At 50.0% G+C, this 23,520-nt stretch overlaps 1 protein-coding gene across 9 annotated transcripts in view; it reads right to left on the reverse strand.

Moving 5' to 3' along the window:
- LOC138957432 (CUGBP Elav-like family member 4) overlaps positions 1-20,157 on the reverse strand; it is a 68,635-nt gene extending 48,478 nt beyond the window's left edge. For all 9 annotated transcript variants that reach the window (XM_070328554.1, XM_070328556.1, XM_070328555.1 and 6 more), the window contains exon 1: positions 20,028-20,157. In XM_070328554.1, the coding sequence (XP_070184655.1) occupies positions 20,028-20,133 (106 nt within the window). In that variant the 5' untranslated portion in view covers positions 20,134-20,157. The remainder of the gene's footprint in view (positions 1-20,027) is intronic.
- Positions 20,158-23,520: the final 3,363 nt, after the last annotated feature.

Below are 23,520 nucleotides of genomic sequence, written 5' to 3' on the forward strand. Positions count from 1 at the left end.
GGTGGTGTGATGCTACTGGTGGTGTGATGCTACTGGTGGTGTGATGCTACTGGTGGTGTGATGCTACTGGTGGTGTGATGCTACTGGTGGTGTGATGCTACTGGTGGTGTGATGCTACTGGTGCTGATGGGGTCTATGTCGACCAAAAGAGTGGGATTCCCTGTAGGTGGAGTTCCTGTAGGTGGATTCCCTGTATACAGGGAATACCACAGGGTGTAGTTCTTGTAGCGTTTCGCTGATATCGCTTAAAGTCACGTGACGCTTAGCGACATCGGTAGAATTTGATGTTTTTCGATCTTTTTTGATATTTCTTAAAAATTCGAGTATGGTTTGCAAGTTTTATTGAAAAACTCCACCCTGTGGGATTCCCTGTATACAGGGAATCCCTCTACAGGAAATCCACCTACAGGGAATCCCACTCTTTTGGTCGACATAGACCCCATCAGCGCTACTGGTGGTGTGATGCTACTGACCGAGACACTGATAGCATGGCGGATTAAACGTGTACACGCTAGACGGAGAGAGAGAGAGAGAGAGAGAGAGAGAGAGAGAGAGAGAGAGACAGAGAGAGGGAGAGAGAGGGAAAGAGAGGGAGAGATAGAGAGTGAAAGGGAGAGAGAGAGGGAGAGAGAGGGAGAGAGAAAGAGAGAGAGAGTGAGAGGGAGAGAGAGACAGAGAGAGACACAGAGAGAGAGCGAGAGAAAGAGAGGGAGAGAGAGAGAGAGAGAGAGAGAGGGGGAGAGAGAGAGAGAGAAAGAGAGGGAGAGAGAGAAAGAGAGGGCGAGAGAGAGAGAGAGAAGAGAGAGAGAGAAAGAGAGGGAGACAGAGAGACAGATAGAGAGACAGAGAGACAGACAGAGAGAGAGAGAGAGAGAAAGACAGAGATAATTTAAAGAGAGAGAGACAGAGAGAGAGGTGGGGAATAGGGAGAGAGAGAGGGTGAGAGAGAGGGAGAGAGAGAGAGAGAGAGAGAGAGAGAGAGAGAGAGAGAGAGAGAGAGAGAGAGACACACACACAGACACAGACACAGACACAGAGAGACAGAGAGAGATAGAAAAACAGACAGACACACAGAGATATGGCGGGCCCCCAAGATATATAACTTTCCTCCGAACAATTCAGACGTGTTGTATCAGCCACCTATCATCTTTGGTGCTAGTGTGTTCAATACTGCGCACTAGACTTCACAGCGAGATTCACGTGCTTTTCTGCAGCGCAGGCACTCTCGTCCTGGAACATACAGCGCAAGTCATAGCCCTACCAGAGACATACATCTATGTCTCTGGCCCTACTGACCCAGCATCCCAGAGGAATATTTGTACAGGTCAATATTGGTTCCATAACTTGCACCTTAGAGGCTCAAGTACTGTGTGTAGCTCTAATTAAACTGATGTGTCAACATGTATAGCTTGAGTTATTCTGCATAGCGAATCAATGATTATTGTGAGTAACTTGTCTTTCTGTCTCTGTAGTGCGAGTATATAAGTATGATAAATCTATGGCTCAAGCTATTCTGCATTACGAATCGATATTAGTGTGTATAACTTGTATATATCTCTGTCTATGTACCGCGAATACATAAGTACGATAAATCTATGACTTTAGCTATTCCGCATAACGAATCGATAATGTGTTCTATAACCTACTTGTCTTTTATCGTGGTTAACACTGTGGTGTGCAACCATCTTATTGACCAAAAACCTTGAGCAAGACAAGTGACGAGAAGCAGTATAGTGCCGCGCAAGAAAGGGAGCCATTAGCTGCCAAGCCCAGAATGCGCCAAAAGGTCAATATGGGGTCCAACACTGCCTCGTTCGTGTTCAATACTGCACACAATGTGCGTTGTTCCCAGTGTGCACGGAAACCCGTGACGGGGAGAAAGAGGCCAGGAGCCGGTAGGGCGCAATGCAATTACGTCGACGTCGATTCCAGCAGCGCTCGTTTGTAAAGGTGTTCTCTGGTCTGGACGGGATGGCGCGTGTCGTGCCAGCACAAGGAAAGTTCAATCTTATGACTTATATTCACATCCGAACCATGATTATAGGCTGCTAAAGTTCAGTAATCAAAAGTTAAAGAAGTTTAGTGAAGCGATATTAAAACATTTAGTCAAGCTGTCGACATCAAACAACAAGATAAACACTTAATCTGGGATCAGTCATCGTCAAGAAAACTCAGGACTCAGGAATGTTTTATTTTTGGCCATAGCCCATAAATAGGATCTTGTTAAAGCCCTTGCCAATTTACGAATGGGAATATCAGTCACCGAACCACATAAGCACAGATATGATAAAATTATACAAGCAGAGGAATTGCTTTGTCCCTTTTGCAAAACATGTATTGAAAGCGATGTTCATTTTGTATTTGTTTGTCCAGCATATGAAGACTTGCGTGCAGAGTTTATTCCTGATAAATATTGTGGAATACCATGTAGATTTAGGTTGTCAATACTTGTACAGTAGGTTGTCAATACTTGTACAGTAGGTTGTCAATACTTGTACAGTAGGTTGTCAATACTTGTACAGTAGGTTGTCAATACTTGTACAGTAGGTTGTCAATACTTGTACAGTAGGTTGTCAATACTTGTACAGTAGGTTGTCAATACTTGTACAGTCACAAAATCCTAAACATGTGAAGAGCTCAGCCACTTTTATATAAAGGCATAAAAAAGAAAAGAAGTTGTTTTTGGTTGAGATGTGGAAGCGTACATTTATATTACGTTCCTGTCAATGAAAACCAGTATCCTTGTCAGATGGATTTGTTTCAGTGTTACATGTATATTAAAATTGAACCGTCAATTGCCTGTGAACATGTTTTCTATTTGTAATTGTGTTTCATCCTATTTCTGGGCTATGGCCTAAAATAAAACATTCCTGGGAAGAGGAGTGACTCAGTGAGACTCGGCTAGCCGAAACCCAAAGACCGAGACGGGTCGTGCTTCTCTCCGCGAAGCATGTGAACATTGGACAGATTTTATTTACTTTGAGTACATTTTGACATATCTATATATGTTTTGGATTCAGGAGTTGATAAAGAATATAGTGCAATCGTGTTTAGATCTGTTGTTGCTTCGGGGATGGATTGTTGGTATCGAACGCTACCACGAGGAAATACCGTTTTCAATCTATCCGGGGCCGATTTAAGTTGACTTCCTTTCTCTGAAGCCAAGGCTTTGCAATACAACGACAACCACCAGAGATTCAAGACGCCAGAACTGGGTCCACATAGAACTACAAAACTAACTCTGCCCACACTGCATCTAGTTCTGTAGAGAGTGTGTGGTGGTGTGTGTTCAATACTGCCATCACTACACAGCGTGTGTACATTATGGATTGCCTTGTTGCACTGGGTGGGAGAGAGATGGTGCCAGAGCGAATCAGGCCTATTAATCCTGGGGCCAGTAGCGAGGTGAGGTCGATACCGAGCTCTGGCACCCACACAACGGCCTGTCGGTGAAGGTTAGAGCTACACGCTCCGCCTCTAATATGTTTCCCTTCCATACAGGCTGATATTGGACCCTGTCGCCCTCTTGTCCTGTGCAATAGAGAAAGAGGGGATGGAGGCTAGAGAAAGGGACAAACAAGTCGCGTAAGGCGAAAATACAACATTTAGTCAAGCTCAGTCAAACTCACAGAATGAAACTGAACGCATTGCATTTTTTCCGCAAGACCTGTCCACCGCTCGTGGCAAAGGCAGTGACATTAACAATCCAGAAAAGCGCGGTAGCGGTTGCGCTGAGGAGGATAGCACGCTTTTCTATATCTCTATTCTTTTTAACTTTCTGAACGTGTTTTTAATCCAAACATATCATATCTAATGTTTTTGGAATCAGGAACAGACAAGGATTAAAATGAAAGTGTTTTTAAATCGATTTCGGAAATTAAATTTCAATCGTAATTTTTATATTTTTAATTTTCAGAGCTTGTTTTTAATCCAAATATTACATACTTATATGTTTTTGGAATAAGAAAATGATGAAAAATACGATAAATGTCATTTTGGATTGTTTTATAAAAAAAATAATTGTAATTACAATTTTCAGATTTTTAATGACCAAAGTCATCAATTAATTTGTAAGCCTCCAAGGCAAGCTGAAATGCAATACCAAAGTGCGGCCTTCGTCGAAGATTGCTGGGCCCAAATTTCAATCAATTTGATTGAAAAATGAGGGTGTGACAGTGCCGCCTCAACTTTTACAAAATGCCGGATATGACGTCATCAAAGACGTTTATCCAAAAAATGAAAAAAACGTCCTGGGGATATCATACCCAGGAACTCTCATGTAAAAGTTCATGAAGATCGGTCCAGTAGTTTACTCTGAATCGCTCTACACACACGTACGCACGCACAGACACACAGACACACAGACACACACACATACACTACGACCCTCGTCTCGATTCCCCCCTCTATGTTAAAATATTTAGTCAAAACTTGACTAAATGTAGAGAGAGAGAGAGAGAGAGAGAGAGAGAGAGAGAGAGAGAGAGAGAGAGAGAGAGAGAAAGAGAGAGGGAGAGACAGAGAGCGAGAGAGAGAGAGAGAGAGAGAGAGAAAGAGAGCGAGAGCGAGAGAGAGAGCGAGAGAGAGAGAGAGAAAGAGAGACTGGTCTGACAAATAAAATCACTCACTGAATTCGCAAATTGGGGTGACTTGCTTGACTAACAGAATTACACACAGAAGAAATGGGGATAGCTCTTTCTGAGTGCTACTGTTTGGGTGTGTGTGCGTGCGTGCGTGCTCGCGTGTATGTGTGTGTGTGTGTGTGTGTGTTTGTGTGTGTGTGTGTGTGTGTGTGTATGTGTGTGTTCGCGCGCGTGTGAGTCTGGAAGCCCGAATACGTGTGTGTGTGGGTGCATGTACATGCGCGTGCCCTTGCATTGGAGGCTCGACGGACAACTACACCCATCATTCCGCTCAATAAATCAATAATCTATGTCCAACAAGAAATGTTCATCAGAGTGAAAAAGGCGATCGACGTGGCAGACGAGGAACAAAAAGGCGATCGACGTGGCAGACGAGGAACAAAAAGGCGATCGACGTGGCAGACGAGGAACAAAAAGGCGATCGACGTGGCAGACGAGGAACAAAAAGGCGATCGACGTGGCAGACGAGGAACAAAAAGGCGATCGACGTGGCAGACGAGGAACAAAAAGGCGATCGACGTGGCAGACGAGGAACAAAAAGGCGATCGACGTGGCAGACGAGGAACAAAAAGGCGATCGACGTGGCAGACGAGGAACAAAAAGGCGATCGACGTGGCAGACGAGGAACAAAAAGGCGATCGACGTGGCAGACGAGGAACAAAAAGGCGATCGACGTGGCAGACGAGGAACAAAAAGGCGATCGACGTGGCAGACGAGGAACAAAAAGGCGATCGACGTGGCAGACGAGGAACAAAAAGGCGATCGACGTGGCAGACGAGGAACAAAAAGGCGATCGACGTGGCAGACGAGGAACAAAAAGGCGATCGACGTGGCAGACGAGGAACAAAAAGGCGATCGACGTGGCAGACGAGGAACAAAAAGGCGATCGACGTGGCAGACGAGGAACAAAAAGGCGATCGACGTGGCAGACGAGGAACAAAAAGGCGATCGACGTGGCAGACGAGGAACAAAAAGGCGATCGACGTGGCAGACGAGGAACAAAAAGGCGATCGACGTGGCAGACGAGGAACAAAAAGGCGATCGACGTGGCAGACGAGGAACAAAAAGGCGATCGACGTGGCAGACGAGGAACAAAAAGGCGATCGACGTGGCAGACGAGGAACAAAAGGCGATCGACGTGGCAGACGAGGAACAAAAAGGCGATCGACGTGGCAGACGAGGAACAAAAAGGCGATCGACGTGGCAGACGAGGAACAAAAAGGCGATCGACGTGGCAGACGAGGAACAAAAAGGCGATCGACGTGGCAGACGAGGAACAAAAAGGCGATCGACGTGGCAGACGAGGAACAAAAAGGCGATCGACGTGGCAGACGAGGAACAAAAAGGCGATCGACGTGGCAGACGAGGAACAAAAAGGCGATCGACGTGGCAGACGAGGAACAAAAAGGCGATCGACGTGGCAGACGAGGAACAAAAAGGCGATCGACGTGGCAGACGAGGAACAAAAAGGCGATCGACGTGGCAGACGAGGAACAAAAAGGCGATCGACGTGGCAGACGAGGAACAAAAAGGCGATCGACGTGGCAGACGAGGAACAAAAAGGCGATCGACGTGGCAGACGAGGAACAAAAAGGCGATCGACGTGGCAGACGAGGAACAAAAAGGCGATCGACGTGGCAGACGAGGAACAAAAAGGCGATCGACGTGGCAGACGAGGAACAAAAAGGCGATCGACGTGGCAGACGAGGAACAAAAAGGCGATCGACGTGGCAGACGAGGAACAAAAAGGCGATCGACGTGGCAGACGAGGAACAAAAAGGCGATCGACGTGGCAGACGAGGAACAAAAAGGCGATCGACGTGGCAGACGAGGAACAAAAAGGCGATCGACGTGGCAGACGAGGAACAAAAAGGCGATCGACGTGGCAGACGAGGAACAAAAAGGCGATCGACGTGGCAGACGAGGAACAAAAAGGCGATCGACGTGGCAGACGAGGAACAAAAAGGCGATCGACGTGGCAGACGAGGAACAAAAAGGCGATCGACGTGGCAGACGAGGAACAAAAAGGCGATCGACGTGGCAGACGAGGAACAAAAAGGCGATCGACGTGGCAGACGAGGAACAAAAAGGCGATCGACGTGGCAGACGAGGAACAAAAAGGCGATCGACGTGGCAGACGAGGAACAAAAAGGCGATCGACGTGGCAGACGAGGAACAAAAAGGCGATCGACGTGGCAGACGAGGAACAAAAAGGCGATCGACGTGGCAGACGAGGAACAAAAAGGCGATCGACGTGGCAGACGAGGAACAAAAAGGCGATCGACGTGGCAGACGAGGAACAAAAAGGCGATCGACGTGGCAGACGAGGAACAAAAAGGCGATCGACGTGGCAGACGAGGAACAAAAAGGCGATCGACGTGGCAGACGAGGAACAAAAAGGCGATCGACGTGGCAGACGAGGAACAAAAAAGGCGATCGACGTGGCAGCAGGAACAAAAAGGCGATCGACGTGGCAGACGAGGAACAAAAAGGCGATCGACGTGGCAGACGAGGAACAAAAAGGCGATCGACGTGGCAGACGAGGAACAAAAAGGCGATCGACGTGGCAGACGAGGAACAAAAAGGCGATCGACGTGGCAGACGAGGAACAAAAAGGCGATCGACGTGGCAGACGAGGAACAAAAAGGCGATCGACGTGGCAGACGAGGAACAAAAAGGCGATCGACGTGGCAGACGAGGAACAAAAAGGCGATCGACGTGGCAGACGAGGAACAAAAAGGCGATCGACGTGGCAGACGAGGAACAAAAAGGCGATCGACGTGGCAGACGAGGAACAAAAAGGCGATCGACGTGGCAGACGAGGAACAAAAAGGCGATCGACGTGGCAGACGAGGAACAAAAAGGCGATCGACGTGGCAGACGAGGAACAAAAAGGCGATCGACGTGGCAGACGAGGAACAAAAAGGCGATCGACGTGGCAGACGAGGAACAAAAAGGCGATCGACGTGGCAGACGAGGAACAAAAAAGGCGATCGACGTGGCAGACGAGGAACAAAAAGGCGATCGACGTGGCAGACGAGGAACAAAAAGGCGATCGACGTGGCAGACGAGGAACAAAAAGGCGATCGACGTGGCAGACGAGGAACAAAAAGGCGATCGACGTGGCAGACGAGGAACAAAAAGGCGATCGACGTGGCAGACGAGGAACAAAAAGGCGATCGACGTGGCAGACGAGGAACAAAAAGGCGATCGACGTGGCAGACGAGGAACAAAAAGGCGATCGACGTGGCAGACGAGGAACAAAAAGGCGATCGACGTGGCAGACGAGGAACAAAAAGGCGATCGACGTGGCAGACGAGGAACAAAAAGGCGATCGACGTGGCAGACGAGGAACAAAAAGGCGATCGACGTGGCAGACGAGGAACAAAAAGGCGATCGACGTGGCAGACGAGGAACAAAAAGGCGATCGACGTGGCAGACGAGGAACAAAAAGGCGATCGACGTGGCAGACGAGGAACAAAAAGGCGATCGACGTGGCAGACGAGGAACAAAAAGGCGATCGACGTGGCAGACGAGGAACAAAAAGGCGATCGACGTGGCAGACGAGGAACAAAAAGGCGATCGACGTGGCAGACGAGGAACAAAAAGGCGATCGACGTGGCAGACGAGGAACAAAAAGGCGATCGACGTGGCAGACGAGGAACAAAAAGGCGATCGACGTGGCAGACGAGGAACAAAAAGGCGATCGACGTGGCAGACGAGGAACAAAAAGGCGATCGACGTGGCAGACGAGGAACAAAAAGGCGATCGACGTGGCAGACGAGGAACAAAAAGGCGATCGACGTGGCAGACGAGGAACAAAAAGGCGATCGACGTGGCAGACGAGGAACAAAAAGGCGATCGACGTGGCAGACGAGGAACAAAAAGGCGATCGACGTGGCAGACGAGGAACAAAAAGGCGATCGACGTGGCAGACGAGGAACAAAAAGGCGATCGACGTGGCAGACGAGGAACAAAAAGGCGATCGACGTGGCAGACGAGGAACAAAAAGGCGATCGACGTGGCAGACGAGGAACAAAAAGGCGATCGACGTGGCAGACGAGGAACAAAAAGGCGATCGACGTGGCAGACGAGGAACAAAAAGGCGATCGACGTGGCAGACGAGGAACAAAAAGGCGATCGACGTGGCAGACGAGGAACAAAAAGGCGATCGACGTGGCAGACGAGGAACAAAAAGGCGATCGACGTGGCAGACGAGGAACAAAAAGGCGATCGACGTGGCAGACGAGGAACAAAAAGGCGATCGACGTGGCAGACGAGGAACAAAAAGGCGATCGACGTGGCAGACGAGGAACAAAAAGGCGATCGACGTGGCAGACGAGGAACAAAAAGGCGATCGACGTGGCAGACGAGGAACAAAAAGGCGATCGACGTGGCAGACGAGGAACAAAAAGGCGATCGACGTGGCAGACGAGGAACAAAAAGGCGATCGACGTGGCAGACGAGGAACAAAAAGGCGATCGACGTGGCAGACGAGGAACAAAAAGGCGATCGACGTGGCAGACGAGGAACAAAAAGGCGATCGACGTGGCAGACGAGGAACAAAAAGGCGATCGACGTGGCAGACGAGGAACAAAAAGGCGATCGACGTGGCAGACGAGGAACAAAAAGGCGATCGACGTGGCAGACGAGGAACAAAAAGGCGATCGACGTGGCAGACGAGGAACAAAAAGGCGATCGACGTGGCAGACGAGGAACAAAAAGGCGATCGACGTGGCAGACGAGGAACAAAAAGGCGATCGACGTGGCAGACGAGGAACAAAAAGGCGATCGACGTGGCAGACGAGGAACAAAAAGGCGATCGACGTGGCAGACGAGGAACAAAAAGGCGATCGACGTGGCAGACGAGGAACAAAAAGGCGATCGACGTGGCAGACGAGGAACAAAAAGGCGATCGACGTGGCAGACGAGGAACAAAAAGGCGATCGACGTGGCAGACGAGGAACAAAAAGGCGATCGACGTGGCAGACGAGGAACAAAAAGGCGATCGACGTGGCAGACGAGGAACAAAAAGGCGATCGACGTGGCAGACGAGGAACAAAAAGGCGATCGACGTGGCAGACGAGGAACAAAAAGGCGATCGACGTGGCAGACGAGGAACAAAAAGGCGATCGACGTGGCAGACGAGGAACAAAAAGGCGATCGACGTGGCAGACGAGGAACAAAAAGGCGATCGACGTGGCAGACGAGGAACAAAAAGGCGATCGACGTGGCAGACGAGGAACAAAAAGGCGATCGACGTGGCAGACGAGGAACAAAAAGGCGATCGACGTGGCAGACGAGGAACAAAAAGGCGATCGACGTGGCAGACGAGGAACAAAAAGGCGATCGACGTGGCAGACGAGGAACAAAAAGGCGATCGACGTGGCAGACGAGGAACAAAAAGGCGATCGACGTGGCAGACGAGGAACAAAAAGGCGATCGACGTGGCAGACGAGGAACAAAAAGGCGATCGACGTGGCAGACGAGGAACAAAAAGGCGATCGACGTGGCAGACGAGGAACAAAAAGGCGATCGACGTGGCAGACGAGGAACAAAAAGGCGATCGACGTGGCAGACGAGGAACAAAAAGGCGATCGACGTGGCAGACGAGGAACAAAAAGGCGATCGACGTGGCAGACGAGGAACAAAAAGGCGATCGACGTGGCAGACGAGGAACAAAAAGGCGATCGACGTGGCAGACGAGGAACAAAAAGGCGATCGACGTGGCAGACGAGGAACAAAAAGGCGATCGACGTGGCAGACGAGGAACAAAAAGGCGATCGACGTGGCAGACGAGGAACAAAAAGGCGATCGACGTGGCAGACGAGGAACAAAAAGGCGATCGACGTGGCAGACGAGGAACAAAAAGGCGATCGACGTGGCAGACGAGGAACAAAAAGGCGATCGACGTGGCAGACGAGGAACAAAAAGGCGATCGACGTGGCAGACGAGGAACAAAAAGGCGATCGACGTGGCAGACGAGGAACAAAAAGGCGATCGACGTGGCAGACGAGGAACAAAAAGGCGATCGACGTGGCAGACGAGGAACAAAAAGGCGATCGACGTGGCAGACGAGGAACAAAAAGGCGATCGACGTGGCAGACGAGGAACAAAAAGGCGATCGACGTGGCAGACGAGGAACAAAAAGGCGATCGACGTGGCAGACGAGGAACAAAAAGGCGATCGACGTGGCAGACGAGGAACAAAAAGGCGATCGACGTGGCAGACGAGGAACAAAAAGGCGATCGACGTGGCAGACGAGGAACAAAAAGGCGATCGACGTGGCAGACGAGGAACAAAAAGGCGATCGACGTGGCAGACGAGGAACAAAAAGGCGATCGACGTGGCAGACGAGGAACAAAAAGGCGATCGACGTGGCAGACGAGGAACAAAAAGGCGATCGACGTGGCAGACGAGGAACAAAAAGGCGATCGACGTGGCAGACGAGGAACAAAAAGGCGATCGACGTGGCAGACGAGGAACAAAAAGGCGATCGACGTGGCAGACGAGGAACAAAAAGGCGATCGACGTGGCAGACGAGGAACAAAAAGGCGATCGACGTGGCAGACGAGGAACAAAAAGGCGATCGACGTGGCAGACGAGGAACAAAAAGGCGATCGACGTGGCAGACGAGGAACAAAAAGGCGATCGACGTGGCAGACGAGGAACAAAAAGGCGATCGACGTGGCAGACGAGGAACAAAAAGGCGATCGACGTGGCAGACGAGGAACAAAAAGGCGATCGACGTGGCAGACGAGGAACAAAAAGGCGATCGACGTGGCAGACGAGGAACAAAAAGGCGATCGACGTGGCAGACGAGGAACAAAAAGGCGATCGACGTGGCAGACGAGGAACAAAAAGGCGATCGACGTGGCAGACGAGGAACAAAAAGGCGATCGACGTGGCAGACGAGGAACAAAAAGGCGATCGACGTGGCAGACGAGGAACAAAAAGGCGATCGACGTGGCAGACGAGGAACAAAAAGGCGATCGACGTGGCAGACGAGGAACAAAAAGGCGATCGACGTGGCAGACGAGGAACAAAAAGGCGATCGACGTGGCAGACGAGGAACAAAAAGGCGATCGACGTGGCAGACGAGGAACAAAAAGGCGATCGACGTGGCAGACGAGGAACAAAAAGGCGATCGACGTGGCAGACGAGGAACAAAAAGGCGATCGACGTGGCAGACGAGGAACAAAAAGGCGATCGACGTGGCAGACGAGGAACAAAAAGGCGATCGACGTGGCAGACGAGGAACAAAAAGGCGATCGACGTGGCAGACGAGGAACAAAAAGGCGATCGACGTGGCAGACGAGGAACAAAAAGGCGATCGACGTGGCAGACGAGGAACAAAAAGGCGATCGACGTGGCAGACGAGGAACAAAAAGGCGATCGACGTGGCAGACGAGGAACAAAAAGGCGATCGACGTGGCAGACGAGGAACAAAAAGGCGATCGACGTGGCAGACGAGGAACAAAAAGGCGATCGACGTGGCAGACGAGGAACAAAAAGGCGATCGACGTGGCAGACGAGGAACAAAAAGGCGATCGACGTGGCAGACGAGGAACAAAAAGGCGATCGACGTGGCAGACGAGGAACAAAAAGGCGATCGACGTGGCAGACGAGGAACAAAAAGGCGATCGACGTGGCAGACGAGGAACAAAAAGGCGATCGACGTGGCAGACGAGGAACAAAAAGGCGATCGACGTGGCAGACGAGGAACAAAAAGGCGATCGACGTGGCAGACGAGGAACAAAAAGGCGATCGACGTGGCAGACGAGGAACAAAAAGGCGATCGACGTGGCAGACGAGGAACAAAAAGGCGATCGACGTGGCAGACGAGGAACAAAAAGGCGATCGACGTGGCAGACGAGGAACAAAAAGGCGATCGACGTGGCAGACGAGGAACAAAAAGGCGATCGACGTGGCAGACGAGGAACAAAAAGGCGATCGACGTGGCAGACGAGGAACAAAAAGGCGATCGACGTGGCAGACGAGGAACAAAAAGGCGATCGACGTGGCAGACGAGGAACAAAAAGGCGATCGACGTGGCAGACGAGGAACAAAAAGGCGATCGACGTGGCAGACGAGGAACAAAAAGGCGATCGACGTGGCAGACGAGGAACAAAAAGGCGATCGACGTGGCAGACGAGGAACAAAAAGGCGATCGACGTGGCAGACGAGGAACAAAAAGGCGATCGACGTGGCAGACGAGGAACAAAAAGGCGATCGACGTGGCAGACGAGGAACAAAAAGGCGATCGACGTGGCAGACGAGGAACAAAAAGGCGATCGACGTGGCAGACGAGGAACAAAAAGGCGATCGACGTGGCAGACGAGGAACAAAAAGGCGATCGACGTGGCAGACGAGGAACAAAAAGGCGATCGACGTGGCAGACGAGGAACAAAAAGGCGATCGACGTGGCAGACGAGGAACAAAAAGGCGATCGACGTGGCAGACGAGGAACAAAAAGGCGATCGACGTGGCAGACGAGGAACAAAAAGGCGATCGACGTGGCAGACGAGGAACAAAAAGGCGATCGACGTGGCAGACGAGGAACAAAAAGGCGATCGACGTGGCAGACGAGGAACAAAAAGGCGATCGACGTGGCAGACGAGGAACAAAAAGGCGATCGACGTGGCAGACGAGGAACAAAAAGGCGATCGACGTGGCAGACGAGGAACAAAAAGGCGATCGACGTGGCAGACGAGGAACAAAAAGGCGATCGACGTGGCAGACGAGGAACAAAAAGGCGATCGACGTGGCAGACGAGGAACAAAAAGGCGATCGACGTGGCAGACGAGGAACAAAAAGGCGATCGACGTGGCAGACGAGGAACAAAAAGGCGATCGACGTGGCAGACGAGGAACAAAAAGGCGATCGACGTGGCAGACGAGGAACAAAAAGGCGATCGACGTGGCAGACGAGGAACAAAAAGGCGATCGACGTGGCAGACGAGGAACAAAAAGGCGATCGACGTGGCAGACGAGGAACAAAAAGGCGATCGACGTGGCAGACGAGGAACAAAAAGGCGATCGACGTGGCAGACGAGGAACAAAAAGGCGATCGACGTGGCAGACGAGGAACAAAAAGGCGATCGACGTGGCAGACGAGGAACAAAAAGGCGATCGACGTGGCAGACGAGGAACAAAAAGGCGATCGACGTGGCAGACGAGGAACAAAAAGGCGATCGACGTGGCAGACGAGGAACAAAAAGGCGATCGACGTGGCAGACGAGGAACAAAAAGGCGATCGACGTGGCAGACGAGGAACAAAAAGGCGATCGACGTGGCAGACGAGGAACAAAAAGGCGATCGACGTGGCAGACGAGGAACAAAAAGGCGATCGACGTGGCAGACGAGGAACAAAAAGGCGATCGACGTGGCAGACGAGGAACAAAAAGGCGATCGACGTGGCAGACGAGGAACAAAAAGGCGATCGACGTGGCAGACGAGGAACAAAAAGGCGATCGACGTGGCAGACGAGGAACAAAAAGGCGATCGACGTGGCAGACGAGGAACAAAAAGGCGATCGACGTGGCAGACGAGGAACAAAAAGGCGATCGACGTGGCAGACGAGGAACAAAAAGGCGATCGACGTGGCAGACGAGGAACAAAAAGGCGATCGACGTGGCAGACGAGGAACAAAAAGGCGATCGACGTGGCAGACGAGGAACAAAAAGGCGATCGACGTGGCAGACGAGGAACAAAAAGGCGATCGACGTGGCAGACGAGGAACAAAAAGGCGATCGACGTGGCAGACGAGGAACAAAAAGGCGATCGACGTGGCAGACGAGGAACAAAAAGGCGATCGACGTGGCAGACGAGGAACAAAAAGGCGATCGACGTGGCAGACGAGGAACAAAAAGGCGATCGACGTGGCAGACGAGGAACAAAAAGGCGATCGACGTGGCAGACGAGGAACAAAAAGGCGATCGACGTGGCAGACGAGGAACAAAAAGGCGATCGACGTGGCAGACGAGGAACAAAAAGGCGATCGACGTGGCAGACGAGGAACAAAAAGGCGATCGACGTGGCAGACGAGGAACAAAAAGGCGATCGACGTGGCAGACGAGGAACAAAAAGGCGATCGACGTGGCAGACGAGGAACAAAAAGGCGATCGACGTGGCAGACGAGGAACAAAAAGGCGATCGACGTGGCAGACGAGGAACAAAAAGGCGATCGACGTGGCAGACGAGGAACAAAAAGGCGATCGACGTGGCAGACGAGGAACAAAAAGGCGATCGACGTGGCAGACGAGGAACAAAAAGGCGATCGACGTGGCAGACGAGGAACAAAAAGGCGATCGACGTGGCAGACGAGGAACAAAAAGGCGATCGACGTGGCAGACGAGGAACAAAAAGGCGATCGACGTGGCAGACGAGGAACAAAAAGGCGATCGACGTGGCAGACGAGGAACAAAAAGGCGATCGACGTGGCAGACGAGGAACAAAAAGGCGATCGACGTGGCAGACGAGGAACAAAAAGGCGATCGACGTGGCAGACGAGGAACAAAAAGGCGATCGACGTGGCAGACGAGGAACAAAAAGGCGATCGACGTGGCAGACGAGGAACAAAAAGGCGATCGACGTGGCAGACGAGGAACAAAAAGGCGATCGACGTGGCAGACGAGGAACAAAAAGGCGATCGACGTGGCAGACGAGGAACAAAAAGGCGATCGACGTGGCAGACGAGGAACAAAAAGGCGATCGACGTGGCAGACGAGGAACAAAAAGGCGATCGACGTGGCAGACGAGGAACAAAAAGGCGATCGACGTGGCAGACGAGGAACAAAAAGGCGATCGACGTGGCAGACGAGGAACAAAAAGGCGATCGACGTGGCAGACGAGGAACAAAAAGGCGATCGACGTGGCAGACGAGGAACAAAAAGGCGATCGACGTGGCAGACGAGGAACAAAAAGGCGATCGACGTGGCAGACGAGGAACAAAAAGGCGATCGACGTGGCAGACGAGGAACAAAAAGGCGATCGACGTGGCAGACGAGGAACAAAAAGGCGATCGACGTGGCAGACGAGGAACAAAAAGGCGATCGACGTGGCAGACGAGGAACAAAAAGGCGATCGACGTGGCAGACGAGGAACAAAAAGGCGATCGACGTGGCAGACGAGGAACAAAAAGGCGATCGACGTGGCAGACGAGGAACAAAAAGGCGATCGACGTGGCAGACGAGGAACAAAAAGGCGATCGACGTGGCAGACGAGGAACAAAAAGGCGATCGACGTGGCAGACGAGGAACAAAAAGGCGATCGACGTGGCAGACGAGGAACAAAAAGGCGATCGACGTGGCAGACGAGGAACAAAAAGGCGATCGACGTGGCAGACGAGGAACAAAAAGGCGATCGACGTGGCAGACGAGGAACAAAAAGGCGATCGACGTGGCAGACGAGGAACAAAAAGGCGATCGACGTGGCAGACGAGGAACAAAAAGGCGATCGACGTGGCAGACGAGGAACAAAAAGGCGATCGACGTGGCAGACGAGGAACAAAAAGGCGATCGACGTGGCAGACGAGGAACAAAAAGGCGATCGACGTGGCAGACGAGGAACAAAAAGGCGATCGACGTGGCAGACGAGGAACAAAAAGGCGATCGACGTGGCAGACGAGGAACAAAAAGGCGATCGACGTGGCAGACGAGGAACAAAAAGGCGATCGACGTGGCAGACGAGGAACAAAAAGGCGATCGACGTGGCAGACGAGGAACAAAAAGGCGATCGACGTGGCAGACGAGGAACAAAAAGGCGATCGACGTGGCAGACGAGGAACAAAAAGGCGATCGACGTGGCAGACGAGGAAAACGCAATTCGATGCATGATGTGAACGAAAAGATCAATTCCTCTTACGATGTTCACCAGTGCACAAGAGTCCTCGCAGAGGGGCAAGCCTGAACTGTTGGGGCGTCGGGGGGAGGGAGAGGGGGGAGGGAGAAGGGGGGGGGAGAGGAGGGAGCAACGACGGTTAAGTGAGTGTGTGTTCGGGGGAAGGGGGGGGGTGTTGATTTGGGAGAGGGGGAGAAGAAGAAGGAAAAGAGGCAAGTGTTAGAGGGGTGGAGGGTTTGATGTCAAGGTGAGAGAAAGTGAAGAAGAAGAATGGGGGAAGTAAGGGATGATGGAGATTGAATTGTCGGAAGGGAAGGGGGGGGGGGGAGGGGGGGTAGATCGATCTGATCAAAGAGAGAAGTCTGAAGGAATCCAAGCCGCTTTTGGGCGCATGATGTCAAGCAAAGCAGACAAGGTTCTGTCCCTGCATTCACTCACACTCGCACGGCCTCACCGCCCGAAAGATCCCAAGACCACAAGACGGAAGGACACAATTACGTGCACGTGTACACAGACTGACAGACAGACAGACACACACACACACACACACACACCCACACACTATAACAAGAATGCAGTAAGAGTAAAGGAGAGAGAAAGGGGGGTCGGGGTCTCGGGGTGACGATGGATGGACAGGGTTGGGGTAGGAAGGACGGTGTGTGTGTGTGTGGGGGGGGGGGAAGAATCAATGCCACAACACGAGCTGGGCACAGAGCGAGTCATGTTCGTCAATAATTCAGCGCCCTTTTTCGTACTCTCTCTCTCTCTCCCTCTCTCTCTCTCTCTCTCTCTCTCTCTCTCTCTCTCTCTCTCTCTCTCTCTCTCTCTCTCTCTCTCTCTCTCTCTCTCTCTCCCCCTCTCTTAGATACAGGCATATAAAACAAAGAGCATCCAGTCTACCGACCCTGACACAACTATCATACACCATGACGCATCCGTAGGCTCATTAGTCACAATAAATCAAACACACGCACACACACGCACAAGCACACACACACACATACAGCCCCCTCCCACACACACACACACGCGCACACAAACACACCGCCCTATCCCCTTTTCCACAACTATTTCCTTTCGATAGTTCTTGACCTTCACGCTCGGGCGCTGTGGCGGTGTGGTAAGACGTCGGCCTCTTAATCGGAAGGTCGATGGTTCGAATCCCGGCCTGGTGGGTTAAGTGTGGAGATTTTTCCGATCTCCCAGGTCAACTTATGTGCAGACCTGCTAGTGGCTTATCCCCCTTCGTGTGTACACGCAAGCAAAAGACCAAGTGCGCACGGAAAAGATCCTGTAATCCATGTCAGAGTTCGGTGGGTTATAGAAACACGAAAATACCCAGCATGCTTCCTCCGAAAGCGGCGTATGGCTGCCTTAATGGCAAGAAAAGGCAACTCTTCCCAAACTAATGTAAAACCCCGACTGAGATATACCCAGAATTGGTCTAGCTTCGCTATTACCTTTAGCTGCCAGTTACTCAGACCGAGATACACCCAGAATTGGTCTATTGCTTCGCTATTACCTTTAGCTGCCAGTTACTCAGACCGAGATACACCCAGAATTGGTCTATTGCTTCGCTATTACCTTTAGCTGCCAGTTACTCAGACCGAGATATACCCAGAATTGGTCTAGCTTCGCTATTACCTTTAGCTGCCAGTTACTCAGACCGAGATATACCCAGAATTGGTCTAGCTTCGCTATTACCTTTAGCTGCCAGTTACTCAGACCGAGATATACCCAGAATTGGTCTATTGCTTCGCTATTACCTTTAGCTGCCAGTTACTCAGACCGAGATACACCCAGAATTGGTCTAGCTTCGCTATTACCTTTAGCTGCCAGTTACTCAGACTGAGATCAGGCTTTCGTCCCTGAGGTGTTAACGCTGCGGTTGAAAACTTCACGAACGACACGCAACTCAGACTGAGGTCAGAAACATGCTTTCGTCCCTGAAGGTCTTAAACTTCATGAACTAGCCAAGCGACCATTTAGAAAATCTGCGTATGTCTAGCGGGGTCACGCGGTACGCTGAAACAAAGATTCTGATATCTCTTCCTCCCCTCTCCCAACCCAGCTTCGAAATGGTCCATACATACATTGTAATTCATGTATGTTATGTTATATTGCTGTTTTTTACACCCCCGGTATAGGGGTGTGTATAGGATTCGGTCGATGTGTTTGTTTGTTTGTTTGTTTGTTTGTGTGTGTGTGTTTGTGTTCGCATATAGATCTCAAGAATGAACGGACCGATCGTCACCAAACTTGGTGAACAGGTTCTATACATTCCTGAGACGGTCCTTACAAAAATTGGGACCAGTCAAACACACGGTTAGGGAGTTATTGGTGGATTAAGATTCTACAAGGACTTATAGAGGGACATATTAATGGTCAAAGGGAAATAACCTTCTCAGTTGGTGGCAGTGAGAATGGTAAGGACGGGGGTGTTTTTCCTACCTCGGAGGAATTTCTTGTTCCTATACTTATGTATCTTGTATGTGTCAATAGGCTCTAAATTCTGATTCTGATTCTGATTCTGATTCTACATAGACTAGAACGACACGCAACTCAGACTGAGGTCTACACTGTGCTCTCTTCCCTAAGGTGGAACAGTCGAGGTCTCAAGCAAGAAGAAACGCAGGTGGTGGGCCAATCAACGGGATCCAATTGCCTCGCTACTTGTGTGTGAATGGGACGCAAATTGCCAATCATTCTCGTGTCGGCACTACAACTGATGAAGCTGGCACCGTGTCGGGGTTTTCCCTCCCAAGTCAAGCCATGTTATGTCGTCCTTCCCCGCGTCATGCCGCAACCTCCTCCTCCCTCCATCCCTCGGCCGATAGGTCAGACTATGGTTAGTTAGTTCATTTTGTTCATTCTTGTGTTGTGAGCATAATTAAGCGGCCGCACACACGAAGTACATGGACGGACACCCAGGAGTGAAAACAAGAGCAACTGTACACGTGAATGAAGTCGGAAGAGGGCACACACACATCCAATGACGAGCTGTGTCTTGCTGAATGACGACAATCTGACAGACAGACAGACAGACAGACAGATCGACCGACAAACAGAGAGAGAGAGAGAGAGAGAGACAGAGACAGAGACAGAGAGAGAAAGAAAGAGAGAGAAAGAGACAGAGAGAGAAAGAGAGAGAAAAAGAGAGAAAGAGAGAGAGAGTGAGTGAGAGAGAGAGAGAAAGAGAGAGAAAGAGAGAGAGAGGAGATAGAGAGAGACAGATAGACACAGAGAGAGAGAGAGAGAGAGAGAGAGAGAGAGAGAGAGAGAGAGAGAGAGAGAGAGAGAGAGACATCAGTGATAAACAAAGGGAAGTAAGCGCTCTAAATGCATACGAAATGTGTATTAGAGTAAGTGAGAGCTATTCGGAACCAGTCTCCTGGCGCCTGATAGAATACTAAGCATTGAAATGAACAGGCCACTTCCATCCTTTTAGATCTCATTGAGAGAGACAGACAGAAACAGCCACAGACAGACCAACAGACAGACAGACCAACAAGCAAGCAGACAGACACACTGGCTGATCACTGACCTTTACTGTTCCCGTTCTGGTCCCGGAGAATGGTGCACTCCTCAATGGTGCCGTAAGGATGGAACAGCTGTCTCACGTCTTCCTCCGTCTGTTGCTTGTTCAGCATGCCCACAAACAGCTTACGGTCTTCTGCAACACACGGAGAGAAACACGCACGTTACAACCGTGTCTTGATAGCGTCATGCACATCACTGACACCTAGCGATCTTCTGCAACACACGGAGAGAAACACGCACGTTACAACCGTGTCTTGATAGCGTCATGCACATCACTGACACCTAGCGATCTTCTGCAACATGAGCAGACAAACCTACCTACTACGGTTACGTTTAGCTGTTGTTTTATTGTATTACAAATGTCTGCAAAACCGTCTAGTACTTCGACGCAGGAACACAGACACTGGTTACGAACATGCCTACATGTTAATTTGTGTGTGTCGTGTCATATAACAAGACACTGTTTACAATCATGCATGCGTTCATGTTGCGCTCTTGTGGTTTTGCCTCATTCATTGCAAACCAAAACTAGCTTCCTAACTTCCGCAACGAAACCGAAATGCAACGGTCACACTGTCGAGTTGCTGTTTCTATCGAGACAACTGTCGCAATGGCCGACAACTCTTGGTTAAAGGTCTACCTTAGGGAGCTTGACATAAAAGGACGGGAGATGGGGGTTGTGGTGGGTGAGAGGAGGGAGGGGAGGGGGTACTAATTAATGTTTAAAATCCCTTTCCAAGTTGATGAAATTTCGGGAACAAAGAAGAATAAGTGTTTGTCAAGCTCGCCAGCTGACAGCAAAATGCTGCATTACGATTTGATTATTGTCCTTGTTTATGCAGCAGATATTACGCTAGCAGGCAGGGGACAGGGAGGGGACAAGAGAGTATCCCGCAGTGGGGCACTGCGGTTATGAAATTAAAGGCCCCTCCTGTTTTTGGAACCGCAGGAGCTTTCTAGTTTGCTGTTAGGTAGATTTTTGGTTCCTCTTTCCTGTCATGCTCTCTTTTTCTTCATGAATTCTTTTCCTTTTTCTGCCTTAATTCTTGCTCATTCACCTGTATTTTTTCCAAAAATCTCTTCTCTTGCCGCTTGTCTTGCGATTCATGTATAGTTTAATCTGTTAGTGTTCTGATGTAAGTCCAGCAGTAGATAGGTTAAGCCTATTTTAACATACTGGAAACTGGTAATCTTCCAGTAGGTATTAATTTAGTTGTACTAAAGCCTGCTGGGACACAAGTAATGGGTTAGTGCATTTGTAAACAGGAATCGCTTGACAAGTGGCCCCCTTCATCCCCCCCTTCCTCGTCCTGATATGGCTCTGCGTAGTCGGCTGGACGTTAGGCAACAAATAAACAAACAAACAAGAGAGTAACACGTCATCTGAGACAAAGACACACTCAAGCCGTTAAATCGAACGCGCTGTTTATGAAGCATTGAATTAGTAAAACGATATGATTGGCCAATGGTACTTGAGTGTAACGTCTTATATATAATTCGTCTTCAATGTATGTTTTGTTGTTACCGTTTAGATAAAACTACACGCTCTGAATTTAGGAGAGAGAGAGAAAGAGAGAGAGAGAGAGAGAGAGAGAGAGAGAGAGAGAGAGAGAGAGAGAGAGAGAGAGAGACGCACACACATGACACAAAACAAGAACTTGACTAGTATCATGAAAATAACTTCTCTCTCTGCGATTATTTATGTATTTATTTGCATTCATCTACTTTCTTCCAATAGTTCTCAACACCATAATGACTCCAACATTCAAAAAGTTGAAGACGACACCAACACTAACACCAACACACTGCACAGCGCTACACAACACAAAGTGCACACAACACACATTCTCTGCACGTGCAATTCGAGGGCCAACTTAACTCGCGCGCTCTATATGTAACATTATAAAGGCGGTGCGCTGCTATAAAATCTCTCTTATCTCTTGAATCTCTCCTGACGGAAAAAATGAAAAGATAATGAAGAAGAGGAGGTCAACCCGGTATTTCGCCCCAATCTTCAGCTACATTTGAGCGTTTATGTAGGGGGATTGAACAAGAAGAGGCTAGCATATAACCACTACATGTCCCTAATATAGGCACTAGTTTCTGCGAGGACGTTAAGCCTAAGTAAACCAACCAAGAAGAGGAGAGAAAAACTCTTTATGTCTGTGACTGTCTGTCTGTCTGTCTGTCTGTCCGTGTCGTTGTCTGTCTGTCTCTGTCTCTCCCTGTCTCTCTCTCTCCCCTAAGCCAGAGAAGATGAAAACCTTCACTTAACATGAAATCCCCACTGTCAGTACTGTCACTCTCGCAGACCTGCAGGCTCGGAAACAAGGCTGGCACTGGCAGGAAAGGGGAGATAATGCATTATTCAGGAGATGCAAAAAGTGTTTCTGAGTCATCAGGGCCAGTCATCGAGGGACCAATGGAATCCAACCTCACTTTCTTTTTTAAGCGGAGAGGGGGAGTGGATTTTTTTCTGCATTGACAGTTACGCAGATTTATTGGGGGTAGAAACGGTAGCGTCAGAGAGAGAGAGAGAGAGAGAGAGAGAGAGAGAGAGAGAGAGAGAGAGAGAGAGAGAGAGAGAGAGAGAGAGAGAGAGAGAGAGAGAAGGAGAGGGAGAGAGAGAGAGGGAGAGAGAAAGAGAGAGAGAGTTAGAGAGAGAGAGAGAGTTAGAGAGAGAGAGAGAGAGAGAGAGAGAGAGAGTGCAATGGAATCCAGCCTCACTTTTTTTAAAGCGAAGTAAGAGATGGGGGTGAGGGATGGATTTGTTCTGCATTGACAGTTACGCAGATTTAATGGCGATAGAAACGGTGGCGTGAGAGAGAAAGAAAGAGAGAGAGAGAGAGAGAGAGAGAGAGAGGGAGAAAGAGAGAGAGAGAGGGAGAAAGAGAGTGAGAGATATACATAGAGAGAGAAAGAGAAAGAGAGACAGATGGATATAGGGATAGAGAGAGTAAGGGAGAGATAGAGAGAGATTGGGAGAGAGAGAGAGAGAGATATTGGGAGAGAGAGAGAGAGAGATTGGGAGAGAGACAGAGAGACAGAGAGAGTCAGACAGAGAGACAGAAAAACAGTGGGGATGAAGGGGGAGGGGGGGAGGGAAGGAACTGCAGCCTACAAATGTGACGACAATGTTATACAGATGCAGGGATGTTGCTTCCCAACTCTGCTAAAGAAAAATCTGTCTCACACAAATCCTCCGATCTAACACAATGATACACGGTACGGAACGCTTCTGACAGAGTACACCCCGTAACGCCTACTCCTCGTTCTTCTCTGTGGAGGACGCATCTTCCGGAGTTGCAATCCAAGGTCTGTGTCTTCACTCCAAACTCTTCACGAAGGTACGACCTTGACCTTCCTCGTGAAACAGTACCAGACTATTTCCACTATATCCTGACAGTCCCAGCTGCTTACAGGATTGTCTCGTGTCACTCAGAGTCTCACCTCGGTGAAGTAAAGAGGGAAGAAGGAGAACAAGATAAGTAATTTTC

The sequence above is a fragment of the Littorina saxatilis genome, unplaced genomic scaffold (assembly GCF_037325665.1).
Source record: "Littorina saxatilis isolate snail1 unplaced genomic scaffold, US_GU_Lsax_2.0 scaffold_531, whole genome shotgun sequence".
In the NCBI taxonomy this organism is placed as follows: domain Eukaryota; kingdom Metazoa; phylum Mollusca; class Gastropoda; order Littorinimorpha; family Littorinidae; genus Littorina; species Littorina saxatilis.